This window comes from Gouania willdenowi, chromosome 9 (assembly GCF_900634775.1).
Source record: "Gouania willdenowi chromosome 9, fGouWil2.1, whole genome shotgun sequence".
NCBI classification, from domain to species: Eukaryota; Metazoa; Chordata; class Actinopteri; order Blenniiformes; family Gobiesocidae; genus Gouania; species Gouania willdenowi.
The window spans coordinates 39167746-39185249 of NC_041052.1; the positions used below are offsets into that span (position 1 = coordinate 39167746).

The 17504-nt window shown below is 37.9% G+C and overlaps 1 protein-coding gene across 1 annotated transcript in view; it reads left to right on the forward strand.

The window, feature by feature from the left end:
- The first annotated feature begins 1000 nt into the window (after positions 1 to 1000).
- stpg2 (sperm-tail PG-rich repeat containing 2) overlaps positions 1001 to 17504 on the forward strand; it is a 108443-nt gene continuing 91939 nt past the window's right edge. Inside the window, exons 1-5 of the mRNA XM_028458134.1 lie at positions 1001 to 1242; positions 3404 to 3507; positions 14213 to 14380; positions 16286 to 16444; positions 17336 to 17451. Of these exons, the coding sequence (XP_028313935.1) occupies positions 1137 to 1242; positions 3404 to 3507; positions 14213 to 14380; positions 16286 to 16444; positions 17336 to 17451 (653 nt within the window). The 5' untranslated portion in view covers positions 1001 to 1136. The remainder of the gene's footprint in view (positions 1243 to 3403; positions 3508 to 14212; positions 14381 to 16285; positions 16445 to 17335; positions 17452 to 17504) is intronic.

Below are 17504 nucleotides of genomic sequence, written 5' to 3' on the forward strand. Positions count from 1 at the left end.
ATTGAAGACTAAACAAAACCAAATAATGGGTTATTGTGAAAAATGTTATGTAATCAGTGTCATCAAGACTAATTTGCACATTTGTTTTTCTTTTTGCTGTTGTTTTTCTAATTTATGTATGTCTTACATTTTGCACTATTATCCTATGTTAGTGTTTATTTTTGTTCTTACTCTCTGCTCTTATACTGTGCTGCAGCAAATGTGAATTTCCTCTCTGGGGATTAATAAAGGCGTCTTCTATTCTATTCTTTACTCCAAGTTTATATCATTATATTTCACAATTGTTTTTATACTGGGTAAAACATTTCTGAAGGTGAAAATATGGCCAGATTTGTATTACCTTTGTTAACTAAGATTAATGATATTGATGATTATGTGGGTATTGTTGTCCCTATATAAATGATCTTCATCAACGTAATTTGCCTACTCGGCTTTACAAAGTTTTCTTTTAATTCGGAGTTGATTAAATTGCACATAAATGTATTGTTCATACTGATGAATTTGTTTAAAGAGCCAAATATATTGGATATATCTCAGTTAACTATATCACTATATTTAACAGAAACAGTCATTTTATTACAAATAATAATAAGAAATTAATTGCTATGTTAGAATTATATATATGTATCCACATATTTCTTCATATTATAGGAATATATGTATATATGTTATTGATGTTGCTACATATCAGCATGCACAGCTTTGATTTTGTATTTATATGTTATTTTATGGCTACACTACACTGAGGTGCATTTTATAGACAAATAGACCCAAATAACTTAAAAAAAAAAGAAAAAATCTACTTAAATAAATAGGAGAGACAGTAAGTTGGTTTAAAAGTAATAAAAAAGGACAAATAGTGATACCAAAAATGACATTAAAGATAGAAAAAGACTGGAACCAATGTGTGTGTCGTATTGTTTGCTCAAAGCCTTAACAATCCGTCCTGTTGCCGTGTTACGTGACTACGTAGGCATGCGTCGTATCCTAGCAACGGCTACTCTGATTGAACCAATGTGATTCAGCTGTGCAGGGAGTTAATGGAGGTCAGAAAGGCATCGTTTGAACACTAAAAAGTCTAGTTCACTAGTGTAAAACCCTCATTAAGTGTGTGTCCTACTGAGCAGAGGTGAAACATGTACGGACGGGCTCCCAGAGTCACATTCCCCGCAGTCAGCGGGACACCGTCGGTGGTTGGACCGGGTTCTTATGAAGTCAGCCACCGTTGCATCAGAACAGCAGGTAATTATAAAAATAAACCTCTTTAATTAAGACTTATAACTTTGTTAGGAAAGTTAAATCACTACACGAAACATCTCCTTTATAGTCTATGTGTCAAAGAGACTGTGATAGTGTTAGTAAGAAAGCAATATTAACAAAATACAAGTATATTTTGTTTGGCTGTGACTAAATCAGCGGTTCTCAACTGGTCTCACCCTGGGACCTTTTATTTTATTTATTTATTTTTTTAAGTCAACCAAGCAAATTTAGTTTTTCAAAAATAACTGTTGAAAAAACGGTTTTTTTTAAAAAAAAGAAAAACCTAAATCTCAATATTTTCCTGTGCAACATGCATTTCATATCATGCCTGTAAAAAGAAAACTTTCCTTCAAAATAAAAGGCAAGTCCAACATGAGAGACATTATTTATTTATTTTTGACAGGTCCCGACCCCACCAGTTAAGAATTGCTGGACTGAATTATAGAGGTTTTCACGGTGTGTCATCAACCCGGAAGTCGCCATTTTGGCGATAAAGCGGCAGGTCTCCAAATAGCACGCAGACAAAAAAATCCAAATTTCGAGACTAAATGGTGAACTATTGCCGTTTTTTGGCTGTACCAATCGGTCAAACAGTGAAAATTAATCCAGAAAGAATCAGAAGGATTTTATTTGCCAGGTACAGATTAGAAACAGTACAGGGAATTTAACTTGGTAACTGCAGTGGAAAGAACACACATTAACACCCCGCAGCTGCAGTTTTTGGCACCATTATGTTTAGATGAGAAGTGGGATAAGGACAGGAGGAGGGGGTGAGGGGTAAAAGGCAGGTCTTATACTGAATTCTCTTTGGGGAGTACAGTTTAACACTAAGAAAAAAACCACCTAGGAACAAGACGGCAAAAAACACAGTCACGAAACATAGCCCATGGGGCGTGTCCAGGAATTCATCGTGTATCCGTCCGCAAACGTTCCATCTGGACATACGGGCTCACCACGGCCCGGTTTTCTTGTTAAAACGTTATTCTCAAAATGTATACTTTATTCGCCCAAAATTGGCCCTAATCCTCTTCCGTAATTGTGCCAGGCATGTGCCAAATAATAAATCAAGAGATAATTATTGATTTATTATCAACATTCATGTCAACATTTAGAATAATGACAAACTGGAATATTAATCCAGGAAAGAACAAAGTTTTGTGGATTTTCTTTGTCATTTATTTGTGGTTTTGAAAAAAATTAAATGAATAAATGTGTTTTAAAGCAAATTTTGTATGTTTGTTTTTTGTCGTATTTTTTTTTTTGGAGCAATTCTAGGTGTTTTTAAAGTAAGTTTGTATGTTTTTGTTGTCACTTTGTTTTTAAAGTCATTCAGTGTATTTTGGTCTGTTTCCTTTTGTCCTTTTCTCTCATGCACCAAATTAATTTACAATTTTTTTTCAGAGATTAAATTTTGGAGCCGCACAGAATCAGACTGACAGCTGCATGTGGAGGATGAATATAAATGTGGAATACATTTCCTGATAATAGTTATTTTTCTGGCCTGTTTTTACCATTTAAACTCACAAGAGTTATTCACTCTTATTGTCTAAACCAGTGTTTTTCAACTTGAGGTCGAGACCCTATGTAAGGAATTCAAATAGGGTCGCCTGAAATGTCAAATAATTGACCAAAATAAATAGATTAAATCTACTGCACACAATCTCAAACAACTGTATTGTATACTTTGAGTTTGTCAAATTAAAATGTTGTGAATAACATAATAATGAAAATTATATTTTTGTAATTTTCTTTAGCTTTTATTCCTTTTCATATTAAAACACTGCACGTAATCTCATACAACTGTATTCAAATATTAATCCAGTTAACACAATATTGCATAAAAATAAATTAATTAGAATTATATTTTTGTCATTTTTCAAATGAAAACACCATCACACAATCTCAAACTGCTGTATTAAAATATAAATCTAGTTATAAAAAGTAAATAATTTAATAGTTAAATATTTTTGTAATTAAAAAAATACAGTATAAAAATAGAACACTATCACAAACAGTCAAAAATGAATTAACTAAAAAAAAAAAAAAAAAACTAAAGTCTCTGGTCACCAGAAATTTGTGATTTCAAAATGGTTGTCACGGAACCACACACTACTCTAACAGTTTTGTTTTTTTTTCTTTGCAGATGGTTTTGCTCCATTCTTGTCCCTGACCAACAGGAAGTCCATATTCACAAGCCCCGATGAAACCAGACCAGGACCTGGACATTATGAGTTATCACCCATTAAGGTACTGATCTATTAGTTACCATCAGCTAATTAACTACATGCTATTTTTAGCTCACACATTTGCACTACAGAAGAAAGTGATTTGGATAAAAACTATTTAAATCGTCCCAATACAAATAACAAAATACTAAATATATTTTTACAATGCTAATAAAGTAATAAATGTCAACAAAATCCCCCCCACTGCCTCAACGTAAAAATGACAACTGGTTTTATCAATACTCACTTTAATAGAAGCACATTTTGTTGATTATAGTATATGTCAATGATGTATCTCCTGACAAGCTACATGATGGTCATGTTAGAGTAACGCGTTACTGGCATTTATGTTCATGTAATTGTGATGAAAATGTGTGAAAGCGACAAACGTTTTTGTTTGTGAGCTTTTCTGTCATTATGTGGTGCTGAATGTAAGAACTTAAACACTCTTTCATAGCCGACATAGTTTGAACATTTAGCTCATTTTTCTTTCATTTGAGACAAAGTCATGTAAAACAGCATGTTCTCTATCAGGGATTCTCAACTGGTCTCACCCTGGGACCCACAGTTTGCCAAGGTCATTAAATCATGACCCACTTTTTTTTGTTAGAAATCAAACAACCAAATTTAGTTTTTCAAAAATAGATGTTAGGGATGTAATGATTCACTCAACTCCTGATACGATTCGATTCACGATACTGGGTTCACGAAAACGATTCTCTCACGATTTATTTTATAAAATGGGACTATAGAAAAATATTCCTTAATTTTTTTTGGGGGAAAAACTATAAAAAATTATACTGTTTTCCTTTAATTTTTCATTGTCAAAAGAATCCCTGATAAACTATTCAAAACAATGCAATTTAACTAAAAATAAATCTTGAATGAAATAAATAAAGGAACAATACAAATGAAGAAGCCTATTAATTTAAATTCTGGTTCTATAGTAAACAATGCAAAACTGCATAATAGTTATTTTTCTTTGTAAAAGTGCAACTGAAAATGTATTTTGTCCTTCAACAATTGGACTTAAAAAAAAAAAAAAACAAAAAAAAAAAACATAATTTCACTGTATTTACATCAGATATTTGTTTAGACCAACAGAGTGCTGGTAACCCAGTGGTCGGTTGGCATGCATCTTGCAGTGAAGAAGAGATGCTATGCTGGCAGAGCTAATAGAAAAACGTGACTTTTACAGATATTCACGTAATATTACAGATATTTTTTCGGTGCTAAAGGGGTAAGGAATCATTTATGAACATGTTTAAAAGTAGAAGGTGGCCAGAAAGAAAGTATTAGCAAATTCCGCCCGCCGCCAACACTTCTGGATAACGCCCTCTGCTGGTTAAAAAAAGTACTGCGATTCAATTTCCACAGTATCCATGTGAATTGTGATACCTGTGAATTGATTTTTAACTGCCTTACGATTAATCGTTACAGCTGTTGAAAACATGTATAATCTTTAGGGTTCCCGCAGATCCTTAAAGTCTTAAAAGGCATTAAATTAATGCATCTAAAAATAAGGCCTTTATTGTCAATAAAATGTCTTAAATCAATGTTTCAGAAGTCTTAAATTTGAACACACAAGTATGAATTTATGATTGTAATTAGTCTCAAATTTCAAAATAAATGGTAACATTTGTTTAAAAAAATAAATAAAAATATATATATTTCTTAATGGCTTTTCTTATTAGCTTTTATTTTTTGTATTTTTTTGTTTTATAGATTTCTGGCTATTTTATATTGTCATGTGATTTTGATTTTGTCTTTTTTTTTTTTTGTGTATTTTACTGTCTTTTTGTGTGTTTACTTTGGGGGGCCACCAGTCTGCACTAGACACTGGGAAAAAAGTGACCCTAACCCTATGCAATTGATATGGTTGTGAATTGTGTTTACTGTGAAGATTGTCTTAAATTTAAATTCAAATGGCGTTCAGTCCTAAAGTCTTAATTTGATTGATTGAAGCTGTAGGAACCCTGGTCTTTTTTTTTTTTAAAACAAATCTATATATTTTCCTGTGCAACATGCATTTCACAGCATGCCTGTCAATAGAAGTTTCTTTCAAAATAAAAGACAAGTCAACCATGAGAGACATTAAATATTTTTGTTTGACCAGCTGTTCGCGACCCACCCAGTAAAGGTCCATGACCCACTTTTGGATCCCGACCCACCAGTTGAGAATCTTTGTTCTATATCATTAAGTGTGTACACATTAAAAATAAATATGTTAAATTGGTCGCCAAGTATAAAGCTAAATGTATAGAAATTATGCACGTATAGCTTCATACTTGGTAACCAATTTAACTTTTAGATTTACATTTAGATGTAACATTTAGATTTGTTTTTGTTTACATATTTTTAACAATGATATAGAACAGGACTTTTCAACAACACTTTGCTGTCGGCCATATTGTCGCAAGGCTAGGGTTTGTGGACGGGAAATTCCTGGTACAGTTGAACTCTTTACATTCTGTAAACAGCACCAATTGTCTTTTTGTACAAGTAATGAAAAATACAAGCAGTTTTAAGTTTAATTAACTAATAATCACAGAAAGTGCAAGAAATAAACTGACAAACATGACCACTTTCTGGTTTCATTAAATAACAGGAACAGCACCATATGACATTCTGTGCATGAAATTGAAAAACAAGATAACTAGCTTTAGGTTTAACTTAAAAAAAGAAAAAAAGCATAGTCACAAAGACATACACCTGCTAGCTAAGAAATAATAAAAAAAAAAACAACTGAAATGCATGACCAGCTTCCGGTTTGAATAACAATAACAGCACCAATTTTCTTTTTGTAGGGAGATACTAAAACCTGGAAACATTAAGGAGACAGAGTAAATTCTGCCCCATAGTGCATTAACAGGCTGTAAATTTTTTTAATTTATTTTTTACCAGGACGCAAATATTTATTCCTGGTTATTGTTTTACAGAGTTTTATTGGGCTTTTTTTTTTTTTTTTTTTTAAACCAGCAATTAGTTCCTACTGCTTGAAAACGCATGAAAACTTTAGGTTATTTACAGTATATAACCCCGGTTCTATGAGTGAAATGTCTCACTATGGAATGCAACCTGTCTGCATTCCTCAGAAGCATTTATTTCAATGAACAAAGCCCAGGGTGTAGCAAGACCCAGAGTCAAGTGTGCACGCAGACCCATTGGCGGCTACAGACCATGACACAAGTAAGCCAAAGCAATAGCCTCCACCACCCAGTGTGACAGGGGTTATTTAGTAACAGGCTTCCCCTTGCAGGGATTGACGCAGGAGACGAACAGCTGATCGTGCGACCTTATGTGGATGTGACGAGGAGGGAACTGGACATAACACATTTGGCAGCTGCTCACCCTGTGAGGTAGAGAAGGTCAGTGGGAGAACACAAGCCCACAAGCTTTGGCACAAAAGCCAGGTTGGGTCTCAGAATGATCCTCGCCTCACCTGGGAAAAGCTGAGCGCATGATGCTGAACCAAGAGTGCATGGATGTCACTGACCCTCTTGGCCAGTAACAAGACAGCCTTAAGAGAAGTGAACGTCAGGCTGGCCTCCAGTGGTTCAAAAGGAGGACGTTTAAGACCCTCCAAAACCACCACCAGATCCCACGGTGGTACCAGTGGTCTGGATACGGGACGAGCCTACGTGCTCCCTTCATAAGCCGGCAGATCAGTGGGTACTGACTGGCTGACTTATCCCCAAAGCCATCGTGACAGGCGGCGATCGCCGCCAAATACACTTTCACAAAGGCTTTGTTTTTGTCAATCAAGTTCTACAGAAATGACAAAATCCCTCTCACCGGACACTGAAAAAGGATGTAGTTCCTCTGGAGGCACCACCCCTCAAACAGCCTCCACCTAGAGGGCAACGCCCCCGAGTGATGACGGGGAAACTGCCATTCCCAACCAGGAGCGTGCCGGAGCCTCCCTGCGAGTAGGAATAACAGGACCCGTCACCACTCTGCTTATTGTGGCAGACATTGCTTTCACTTGATGTGCCTTTAACCTAGGGGTGTGAGCGATGAAGACATCACTCTGTTTTGAACATGTCTGTGAGTGGGTGGATGCGTGCTTGTGGACATAGGAGGGGGAGGAGGGGGGGGGGGGGGGCAACATCCTGCAGAACCAGTCTGTCCCTCCCCAACAGCAGAGGGGAAGACGGGGTGAGAATAAACAACTTTGTCATCAGAGGAGAAGAAAGTGGTCAGGCAGTCTTTTTCTTTCTCCTTGACTGCATGCGCTGAGCAGGTGACCCTGCCGCCGGAGCTGCAGGGTTCCTGGGCCAGGTAGGCAGGCCTCAGCGAGGCTGCGGCGGAGCCGGCTGGGGAACGGAAGGTTTAAACTGCGTGCCAGTCTCCTGTGGAGGCTCTGTGCGTTAAACACGGCGCAGTGCTTACACAAACCCGGAGTTTTGACCGCCATGCGGGCATTTTCCAGACCCAGGCAGTTGGGGCAGACTTTGTACCTGTCCTTAGTGGAGATTGGACAGAGGCACGCCCCAGAGCATCCTGCTCCCTCGGTGAGAGAGGCCTTAGCTTCCATCACCGCCTGACACAGTTAGGAGAGTTGGTGGCTAGTTTGTGCTAGCACGAGGCAGCTAGCACAGGTGCTAGCAGGAATGCTGGCCAACATGTGCTGGATCATCGGAGACGTCGAGGACAGCATTAAATTTCGAGACGGCTGCTGTCGTCCGAAGTTTGGATACCGTAATATCTAAAGCTACATACTTTTGTGAAAGCCCAGAGGGAGGACTGACGTGCGCACGGCCCGTAGGCGCCGAGGACAGTGGGACAGATGATGGCAAGGTGTGCTGAGATCAACGCATGTGCGTTGCGGCAAGGAGGGTGCAGCGGAGCTAACACCAGAGTGAAAGAGCCGCTGGGGACCAATGTGAGTTGGAGCAACAGCATTGGAGGGAGCGATTAGCCGGAGCTGAGGCCCGGAGGTTCACTACCTTTCAACAGTGAAGGACAGCGCCTACCAAGCTGTTTTACCTACTTCTCGACCTGTTGTGGTCTAGAGTAGGTGCTAGTTATGCCAGTGTCTGACTGGAATAAAGAGCATCCGAGATAGCTAAGAGGAGGAGAAATGTTTGAATGGTGCGCATCTGTCCGTGTCCTCCTTTATAGGAGGTGAGTGACCCCCTAGCAGACTGACGCACTTCACCGGCCAATCCACAATCAACTATCACTGCAGTCCTCCACCAGTCTGGTTTTTATGGCAGAGTGGCTCGACGGAAGCCTCTCCTCAGTGCAAGACATATGAAAGCCTGCATAGTTTGCCAAAAAACACGTGAAGGACTCCCACTATGAGAAATAAGATTCTCTGGTCTGATGAGAACAAGATTGAACTTTTTGGCATTACCAGACAATGCTAACATCTTGCTCAAGCTTAATTAATTGCCTGCATGTTGGCCAACGTTAATTGCTCATTTAAAAAAAGTAATTCTACTTTCAGATCACTCAACAAACTGGGTCACCAAAACACAAACGGTGGGACAAGCTGTTGCCAGTTGCAATGTTTGGTCTGCAAACCAAAAAACAAATAATATTCGACCCTTTTTTTTTCTTGCTTTTTGGAAGATGAGTGCGGTTTCGTCAGATGTGTTGCTGAATTATGATGTAAGTAGTTAACTTCAACCAACTTGTGCAACTCTGCTAAACCTGCACGTGTGTCCTTAATGATTTAAACCACAACTTTCTATCTAGGTTTCCATAGAGACATGGAAAGGTTGGTTGCTCGTGAGTATGTTTTCAGTGGTCTGCACATGCAACCAGCATCACAGGAAAAAGGCAAGTGCCGCAAATTGAAGAAGGGCCTGGATGACAACTTCAAATTTGGTGAACAGATGAAGAGAGGGAAAATGGATTTTGACCCTTCACAGTAGGGAAGATCGAGGAGAAGGTGGTGAGTCTTGTCTTTGAAGGGAGACACAACTTGGAATGTGGACCAATTGGTCCATTTTAAAACGCCAGAGGACCACATTTCTGCAAACAATGAACTCTCCCCCAAGAAGCCTGACTCCACAGAGTCATCCAATACCAGAACTCCTGTTAAGACTTTTTGCTTTAATAAATTGTAATATATTAATCCATTATGTATAAATGCTACCTTGTTTTAATCTAAGATATCATTTGGAGAAGCAAGGGCCACATCCTATGGGCAAAGTTTGAGCCATACAAAGTGTTTAGTGAAAACTTCAAAAGCCTTGCAACTGGAGAGTCAGGTGAGGTTACACTTAATGACTTTTGAATATGATTGACACATTCCAGATGACGTTCATCTGGGATTTATTTATTTATTTTTTCATGCTGCTTGACATTGCTAATTATGATGTTTCAATCAGTGGCATATGCAGCAGCAACCACAGGACTCTTGTTGTAAGTAGTAAAGGCTTTGCATTTAAAAAGTAAATGTTTGTAATTCTGTGAAAAGAATAAATAATAATAAAAAAAGACTTTCCTCTAAGGCAATGTATCCAAAGGAAAAAAAAAAATATTTGTCGACCCCTTTGGAGCCACAAAAGGACAAATTCAGGAATTACACAAGCTAGGAATGTCCCAAATAACAATATCAAAGACGTTATTTGGAGAAAATGTCTAATATTGTTAATAAAGTTTTTGAGAAAGGGAAACATTCACACTTCAAGGTGGAAATGTGAAACTGTGGCCCATCCCCGCCAGCAGGATTTTGTATCATGTGGTGTGATAATTTTCAAGGTAAGATGTAGTGTCTTGGGTAATCACTGTAGGAGAAGCTCTGATCTTGTCAAATTGTTTACACAAAATTACCAGTAGTTGTAATTCATTTCTTGATGTTGTAATCTTAATTGTACATTTAAGGTAGCCCAGTTACTACTGCATGCCAAAACTGATTTTGATGTGACGGAGCAGGGAATACATTTGATCCGAGAAGAAATCGCCTCCATTCTGCTTGCTGACACTGGTAAGGGTAACTGATGTCACCATGAATCTTCAGAAATGATGTATTATGCCCACTGCTTTTCATATCCATTCATTCTCACTTGCAGATAACGTAACTGAACTATGCCGCTGTTTGTTGTGGAGAAAAATACAAAAATGATGCTCCTGTCGATCATTGGCTACATATAGACGAGGCTTTTGAAATTTCAAAACAACTCTGCCATCTTAAATGTTTTTTTTTAAATGTCTTCCTCCTCTAGAAAGCCCTGTATAAATGATAATTATCTTTGTCCAGATTACCAGCATTAGTTTTATTTGTTTCCAGTTCATTTGACTTTCATTTGTTTCTTTTTTTTTTACCTTTTTTTTTTTTTTTTTTCCTTGTTAATGGACACAATACATATGTCTACTGTCAGCACTAGAGTGGCTGAATGTATAAAGTGCTGGACTCTGTTTCTTTTGAATCTACTACGGGATCAAATTCTTAATGGGTCTATTCACAATTTGGAGGAAGTTGATCTTGAATGCATTTGAGTTGAATATTTCTTTGTATAACTGTGATGTATTTAATTAAAGGGGACATATCAAAAAATCCATTTTTGGAATTTTTTTTTGATCACATATGAGGTAACTTGAGTGTCCACTGGCACACAAAATGTGAAATAAATCCATCCAGTTGTTTGTGGTCTGTGTAAGTCTCATAACACAGATGAAATTGCTACGGTTCAAGTTTTCTACATCATGAAATCTGGAAAGAAAATACCCTCCCCTCCGCTGGTAACTCCACCCCCAACCTGATGAAAACTTCTGCGAAACTCCAAGAGTGGTTCTATAGCTGTGATAGCATTAGATCTACTCCTACTGCAATCACCGAGTGCAGTTGGATGTAGGTTGCCTCCACAGATTGTTTGAAAATGGTTGAAGTCATTTCTGAACAAAAAATATTGTGGTGTCTGTTTCTCCGTGTGTAAATATAGGTAAACGCGGTCACAAGTTAACATAGAACCACTGCGTTTCCTCTGTGACTGCCAAAATATACACTAAGTGTACATTAGGACCATGTATGAGCTGACGCAGTAGCTGAGTGGTTAATGCAGCCCACAGCTAGATTTTTTCAGTTTGACACTGGATTGATTCCCAGTGGAAGCAACTGAACGGTTTGATTTATTTTACTGAGACAGATTGTACTCTTTGTTTTATTGCTTTGTCACATTACACAGATTGTAGATTCTGAAAAATACAATAACTCATATCTGCATGATAAAGTGTTTAACTTAAATGTGACGGTGGTGAAATGACAATGTACAAACAATGAAATCACATCTCATAATCATGTTTAGTCAGATGTGCATGTTATTTCACTCTACAGTGACAGTATATAGATTATTCTTGTCTGTACACTACCTGTGACCAGATGTAACCTGTCGTATGTTGCGACTGTCGGAAGTAGGTCGCCAATTCATCTGAACCAAAACAAAGGCTTTGTTCTGGACTGTGAAGGCACCACGCTGAAGGTTTTCTCCAGATTGTTTGAAAAAGGTTGTTAGTCATTTGTGAACAAAAAGAATGATGGCGATGGCTTCCCTGTGTGTAAACGCTTTCACAAGTTAACATGGAAATACTGCGTTTCCCCTGTGACCTCCAGTATATACGGTATGTAGAGATTAGAATTGTGAGCTGACATCTAATAGTGGTTAATGCAGCAGACATATGGATTTAGTTTTTCTCATTAATACAGGATCTGTTCCCAGTGGAAGCGACTCAAATGTTTATTTTTACGAGACCAATCATGTGTTCATTGTTTTATCATTTCATCACATTATACAGACTGTAGATTTTGTAAAAATACATAAGGTTGAAGAAGTGATACACGCAACTTCCCGTTAACAACAGCCATGGTGAGTCCACTTTGCACCGACAAGTCCGGTGGTATCAGAATCATCATCGGTGGTGATAATGAATTATTTTTGTTACAGGCTAGCATTCTTCCCAGTAGCCTTGAAAGTCTCTCGTCACAGTAATCCAATATTGTGAATCAAACAGCAATTAGCTGAGACATCCTCTCCATTCTGTCCAAGATCGATTCAATTACATGCAAATGTTCCAAAGCCGCATCTTGCTTACTTTTGAGTTTGTTCATTATTGTCTGAGAGTTCAGTGCCCTACTTACACCTTAAATGATGAGTGGCAACCTTCCCAAAACGGCTGCCAACATAATACAGACTTTACGATAGATCAGATAGCCACCAGCTCCAATTAGCAGCATCCTTGCTACCATGATTCCAATCAAGTGGATATCGTTGACGTCTTGTGTCGTGAAGACAGAAAAATTACCCTCCAGGAATCCCAGGACTCCATCGTGTATCTGGCTGGAAACGTTTCATCAGGGCACGCAGGCACACCTCGGCCTGGTCTTTTTGTTGAAAAAATGTGATCCAATAGTATTCAGTGACCAGCTGACCAATTCCATAGTTTCGGTTTTCGATGAATACGGAGTCTCCTAATAGCAGCAGACCTAACAAGCAGCTGGCAGCAAGGGCATATAGGGAGGAGAGTGGGAGAAAAAAAATAAATTAGACTGCCTTCACGAAGAAGCTCTCTGTGACACGTCCACAAACGCAATCACATTAGCACCCTAAACAGTTGTACAACGAGGGCAGCTCAGCACCTGGTCCTCTTTGACCACATCTGCTGCTGCTGCAGCAACTAGCCACAGAACGGAAGTCGGTCGGCAGTTAAAATTGTTGCCACTTAAACTACAACACTGGTAAATAACATCCTATTAAACACCAGAAAACCGTAACCAAGAATAAATATTTGCTCCCTGGTAAAGATGGTAGCTTTAACATCTGGTACATTGATAAACTTGGTGATATTACAGCCTGTGCATGCAATACGGGGCAGAATTTATTCGGTCTCCGGTAGCTTATGTCTCTGAGTATCTTTCCTTTTTGTACAAGTAATAAACACAAGGACCTTCAAATTTAATTAAATGATAATTACAGCACCTGCTGGTTAAAGTGCAAGAAATAAGTAAACTGAAAATGTCTGTGGCTAAAACATTCACCCTTTTCACAGTTGTTGTATTCGACAGAGGAATTCCCTTAATGGAACATAATACCTGTTGTTTCACTTTGTTGTCTGTTACCACCTCATCGACAACACAATTATGCATTCATTCACCGTTTCCGCATCGGTCAATGACTTTCTTTTTTGTGAGTATCCATGCTACTCGGAGAGAAGCTATGGTTGCCTTCTGCTGCAGTGTGTAAGTGTGGGAGAAGATTTCCGAGCTTCGTTGGTAGTTTAAAGTAAGCGTTTTCAGTTTGCCGAGCATCTGAACCCGGTGGATAGTCGTTGTCAAAGTTGGCGTTTGTCGTCTTGAAGTGCCGTTGAACATTGTCTATTTTCGGTATCAACTTTCCGTCGTTTTTCCTTTGAATGTGCCATGCCTTCTAATAATCTGAAGCACCTTTCCATAATATGTGCTGTATGTGCCTGAAATTGTCACAGTGTCGCAAAGCCGGGTGTGTACAGTTTTTAGCGGCCCATTAAACAGTTTTTTCACTACCTATGGATGGATGGGCCAACAGCCGGTTGAGTTTGAGCAATGGACCAGTTTTGTCCCGCAGGCCGCCAGTTGAATAGCCCTGATATAGAACATGCTGTTTTACATGAATTAGTCTGAAATGAGCTAAATATGAGAAAAATGAGCTAAACGTTCAAAATATGTCAGCTGTGAAACAGTTTTTACATTCGGCACCCCATATCTCATCACCTGCTTTTCTGTTGAAACTTTTCCTCAACAGGTGAAGGTCCGAGGTGGTTGTGGCCTTCAGAATCGCTCCAAGCGCTTTGATGAGACAGTGTCAGAGGTTCCTGGTCCAGGGGCCTACGATGTGGTTTCTGTTCTAAACAAGGACCCCAGGGCCCAGATGGCTGGTACTGGACTTCCTGGGAACGATGACATGAATGTGGTAGGAAGAAGTCTATGGGTAGCGCTTCACTGTAAATGTGTATTTTAGCTTTGCATTGTTGTTGTTTAATCTGATTGTTTGATTAATTGAATAATGTTGAATCTTTGGCTATTTTAAAAATGTAATTATTTGGGAAAAAAGTAAGATTGACATTAGGTTTACATTGCAGGGTTTTTTTTTATCTGTTAGTGGTGTTTTAAAGAAGAAAATTGTAAGTTTGCACCTCAATCCATCATTAGTTGTAGGTGCTTCAGTTCACTCACATATGTTCACTGACCCGATGGGTCGTTTCCCTACAGGGCGACACTAAGGATAAACACCTTTACATCATGATCAACCTCTAAAGTTTGAATTAAAAAAATAAAAATTGTATTTCATATATTTTAGTACTTGTAAAGGGGATTTTTTAATTGATATCACGATTTATATCATTGGGATATATTGTATTGTGACATGCAAATTGTGTATCGTATCATCAGATTCATTGCAATGCACACACCTACTTATTTTCTAATATTTTCTATTTAGACTATAATGGGGCCTTTGTTTGCATAGTTTACATCATTGGGGTTTTTTTGTCAGGGGCTTTCTGTATTTTTTGTGTTTAAATTTTTACCTTGTTGAGATTCTTAATTATTTGATGCTAACTTTAGCCTTTAAAACCTCTTATGCAGTCTTTTCTCTGCATTTAAATGCATTTTGAGAAAACAGAATAAATGGTATTAACTGGATTTTTAAATGCATCTAAACAAGTTTGCATGGCTGGATTTGGACAATTTGTAGCTCGACTAAAGGGATTTTCCACTGTTTTTACAAATGTAGCATAAAGTCTTTGAAATGAAATAGAATATCTGTGCCTAACAACACACTGTGCCTTGTTTTTTTTATCAACTTTCCACAATAGAACTATTTTAGCATTTTAAAACCTATATTCTGCCATCTTGAAATCACGTGATTGATGTCACACGCCCCACTGCCTTTGAACATCTAATTCTTTTTTATCGGCGTGAAGCATTTCACCTGTATATTTTTAGATCATTTTGCAGTGTTTTCTGTCAAAATGACAACTTGTGCTGCCTTTGGTTGCTATAAAAAAATCAGGAAAAGTTAAAGATATTGATGTAAACCTCTTTTGTTTAGCAAAAGAGAATAAAAACAGTTGTGACCTGAAAAATGATCTATGACCACAAGGAGTGACAGTTCCAACTCTGCAGTTTGGTAAAGTAGACAATGAAGCAGAGAAGAAGAGCTCTCTTGAGGGCCCTTTACTCTCCATTAATCACTGAAGTTAGTGAGTAATCAGACTGTTGAAGACACACAAACCCTGAGAATAGAAGTCCTTTTGGGTGGGAGTCCTTCAGACAATCTGTGGTTTACTCACTAACTTCAGAATATTTCAAAGATTTTTAAGAACAGTGGAGGATCCCTTCAACACACCCAGATAATGACATTCATTTGCAATCAAGCTAATAGTGCATGAAGACAAGCAAGCGTCATAGAAATCAGACAAGGGGTTCCGTGCATACACCATTTTATCTACCGTGACCATACAACAGAAGAAGACTGATGGTGGGCAAAAGCAGAAGACACACTTTAGGATTCAAGGAAACCAATTTCATGGTGCTACAGCTAAAGGAGCCGAACACCTTAAAATACATGTTAGAGAGAAAAAAAGACTGTCCTGGACATCCCTAACCCTGTAGTCGTATCGGTTTGGGCTTTACTCATGTCATATCAGTTTTCTCCACTGATACACCACCATTTTCTCCTCCTGTTCGTCCCTTAGCCTGTCAGGACAGTTTAGTGGCCCTCAGGCTGCTCTCTGGTGCTTGACAACAAGCGAGTGCATTTTTCTCACTCTCCATCTACCTTTCTCTGGGTTTTCTTCATGTGCACATGCTGCAGGCCAAAAGTCTTGGGCGAATACGTGTGTCAGACATCCCGTCCATTCCCTCCCCAGGCCAGGCCTTTGGCTACGAGGAGGATTCTGTGGGTGTTCTTCGTAGGCAACAGCCTCCTTCAAGGGACACGACCCTGGGGCCGGCCTACTACAGGCCACTGCTGGTAAACACCAACACTTACACACCCGTGTGCACAAGATTGGATTCATGTCCATGTTGTTGCTGAACTCAATAAATTTTTGTCTAAAAGGACAAAGATCATCAACTTTATATAGCAATAAAACAAAGCCAATTATAATTACAATTAAATGAATACATCCTGGTCTGGTCCTCAATTAATCTATTGTATTTAGCGATGACTTTTTATTTCTTGCCTTTTTTCAAAAGTCTCCTACTATTCACTTGAACATTATACTCCTATTATTATTTGTGTCAAACCTTTGGTTAATCTATTTGACAGTGATTTCTTCAAACTTACATTGTTAATACACCCCCTGCTCTGATTGATTGGTTGTATCAGGATGTAAAATCAAAGTGGCTGCGTCAACTTTTAATTTTTTTCAGCCTTTTTAATTTAATTTAATTTAATTTAATTCAATTCAATTTATTATTTAATTTAAGCATCAACTTCGGTGATTGAATGGAATTTTCTGGTTGTACAATTTTAAGTTTAGTGCATTTTTCTAGTATAACTACCATCTTTAAAACTGAAGAAAACGGTGAGGTTATACAGAAGATATTTCACCAAATACTGTAGATGATAATTATGTTTTTTACAAGTACAACTCTATTACAAATGTATATTTATTGTTGTTTTTTAGTTAGAATGAATATAAATAAGGAATCGAAATCAGAGTTAAACTGTATTTAGACCAGTTAGTTTTGCATACTGAATAAGTTTCAATAATTCATTTAAAAAAATGCAACAAAGGTCACAGCATCTCAATAATTTATTTAAAAAACAAAACAAGAACATTCTTAAGTTAGTTCATGATACTTTTGAATACATTTTTCAGTTCTTAGATTTCATTATTTATCAGTGTTTTTTCTTCAGTCACAGATAAGTGCCACACAGAAGTATAAAGGGATCCACTTTGGCAACATGACAGGAAGTAGAAGTGACGTGGTGGTGGAGGAGGGACCAGGTCCAGGACAATATTACCCTGAGATGTGAGTATATCATATAATGATGACTTAGCATCCAGTTAAAAAACAAAGTAAAA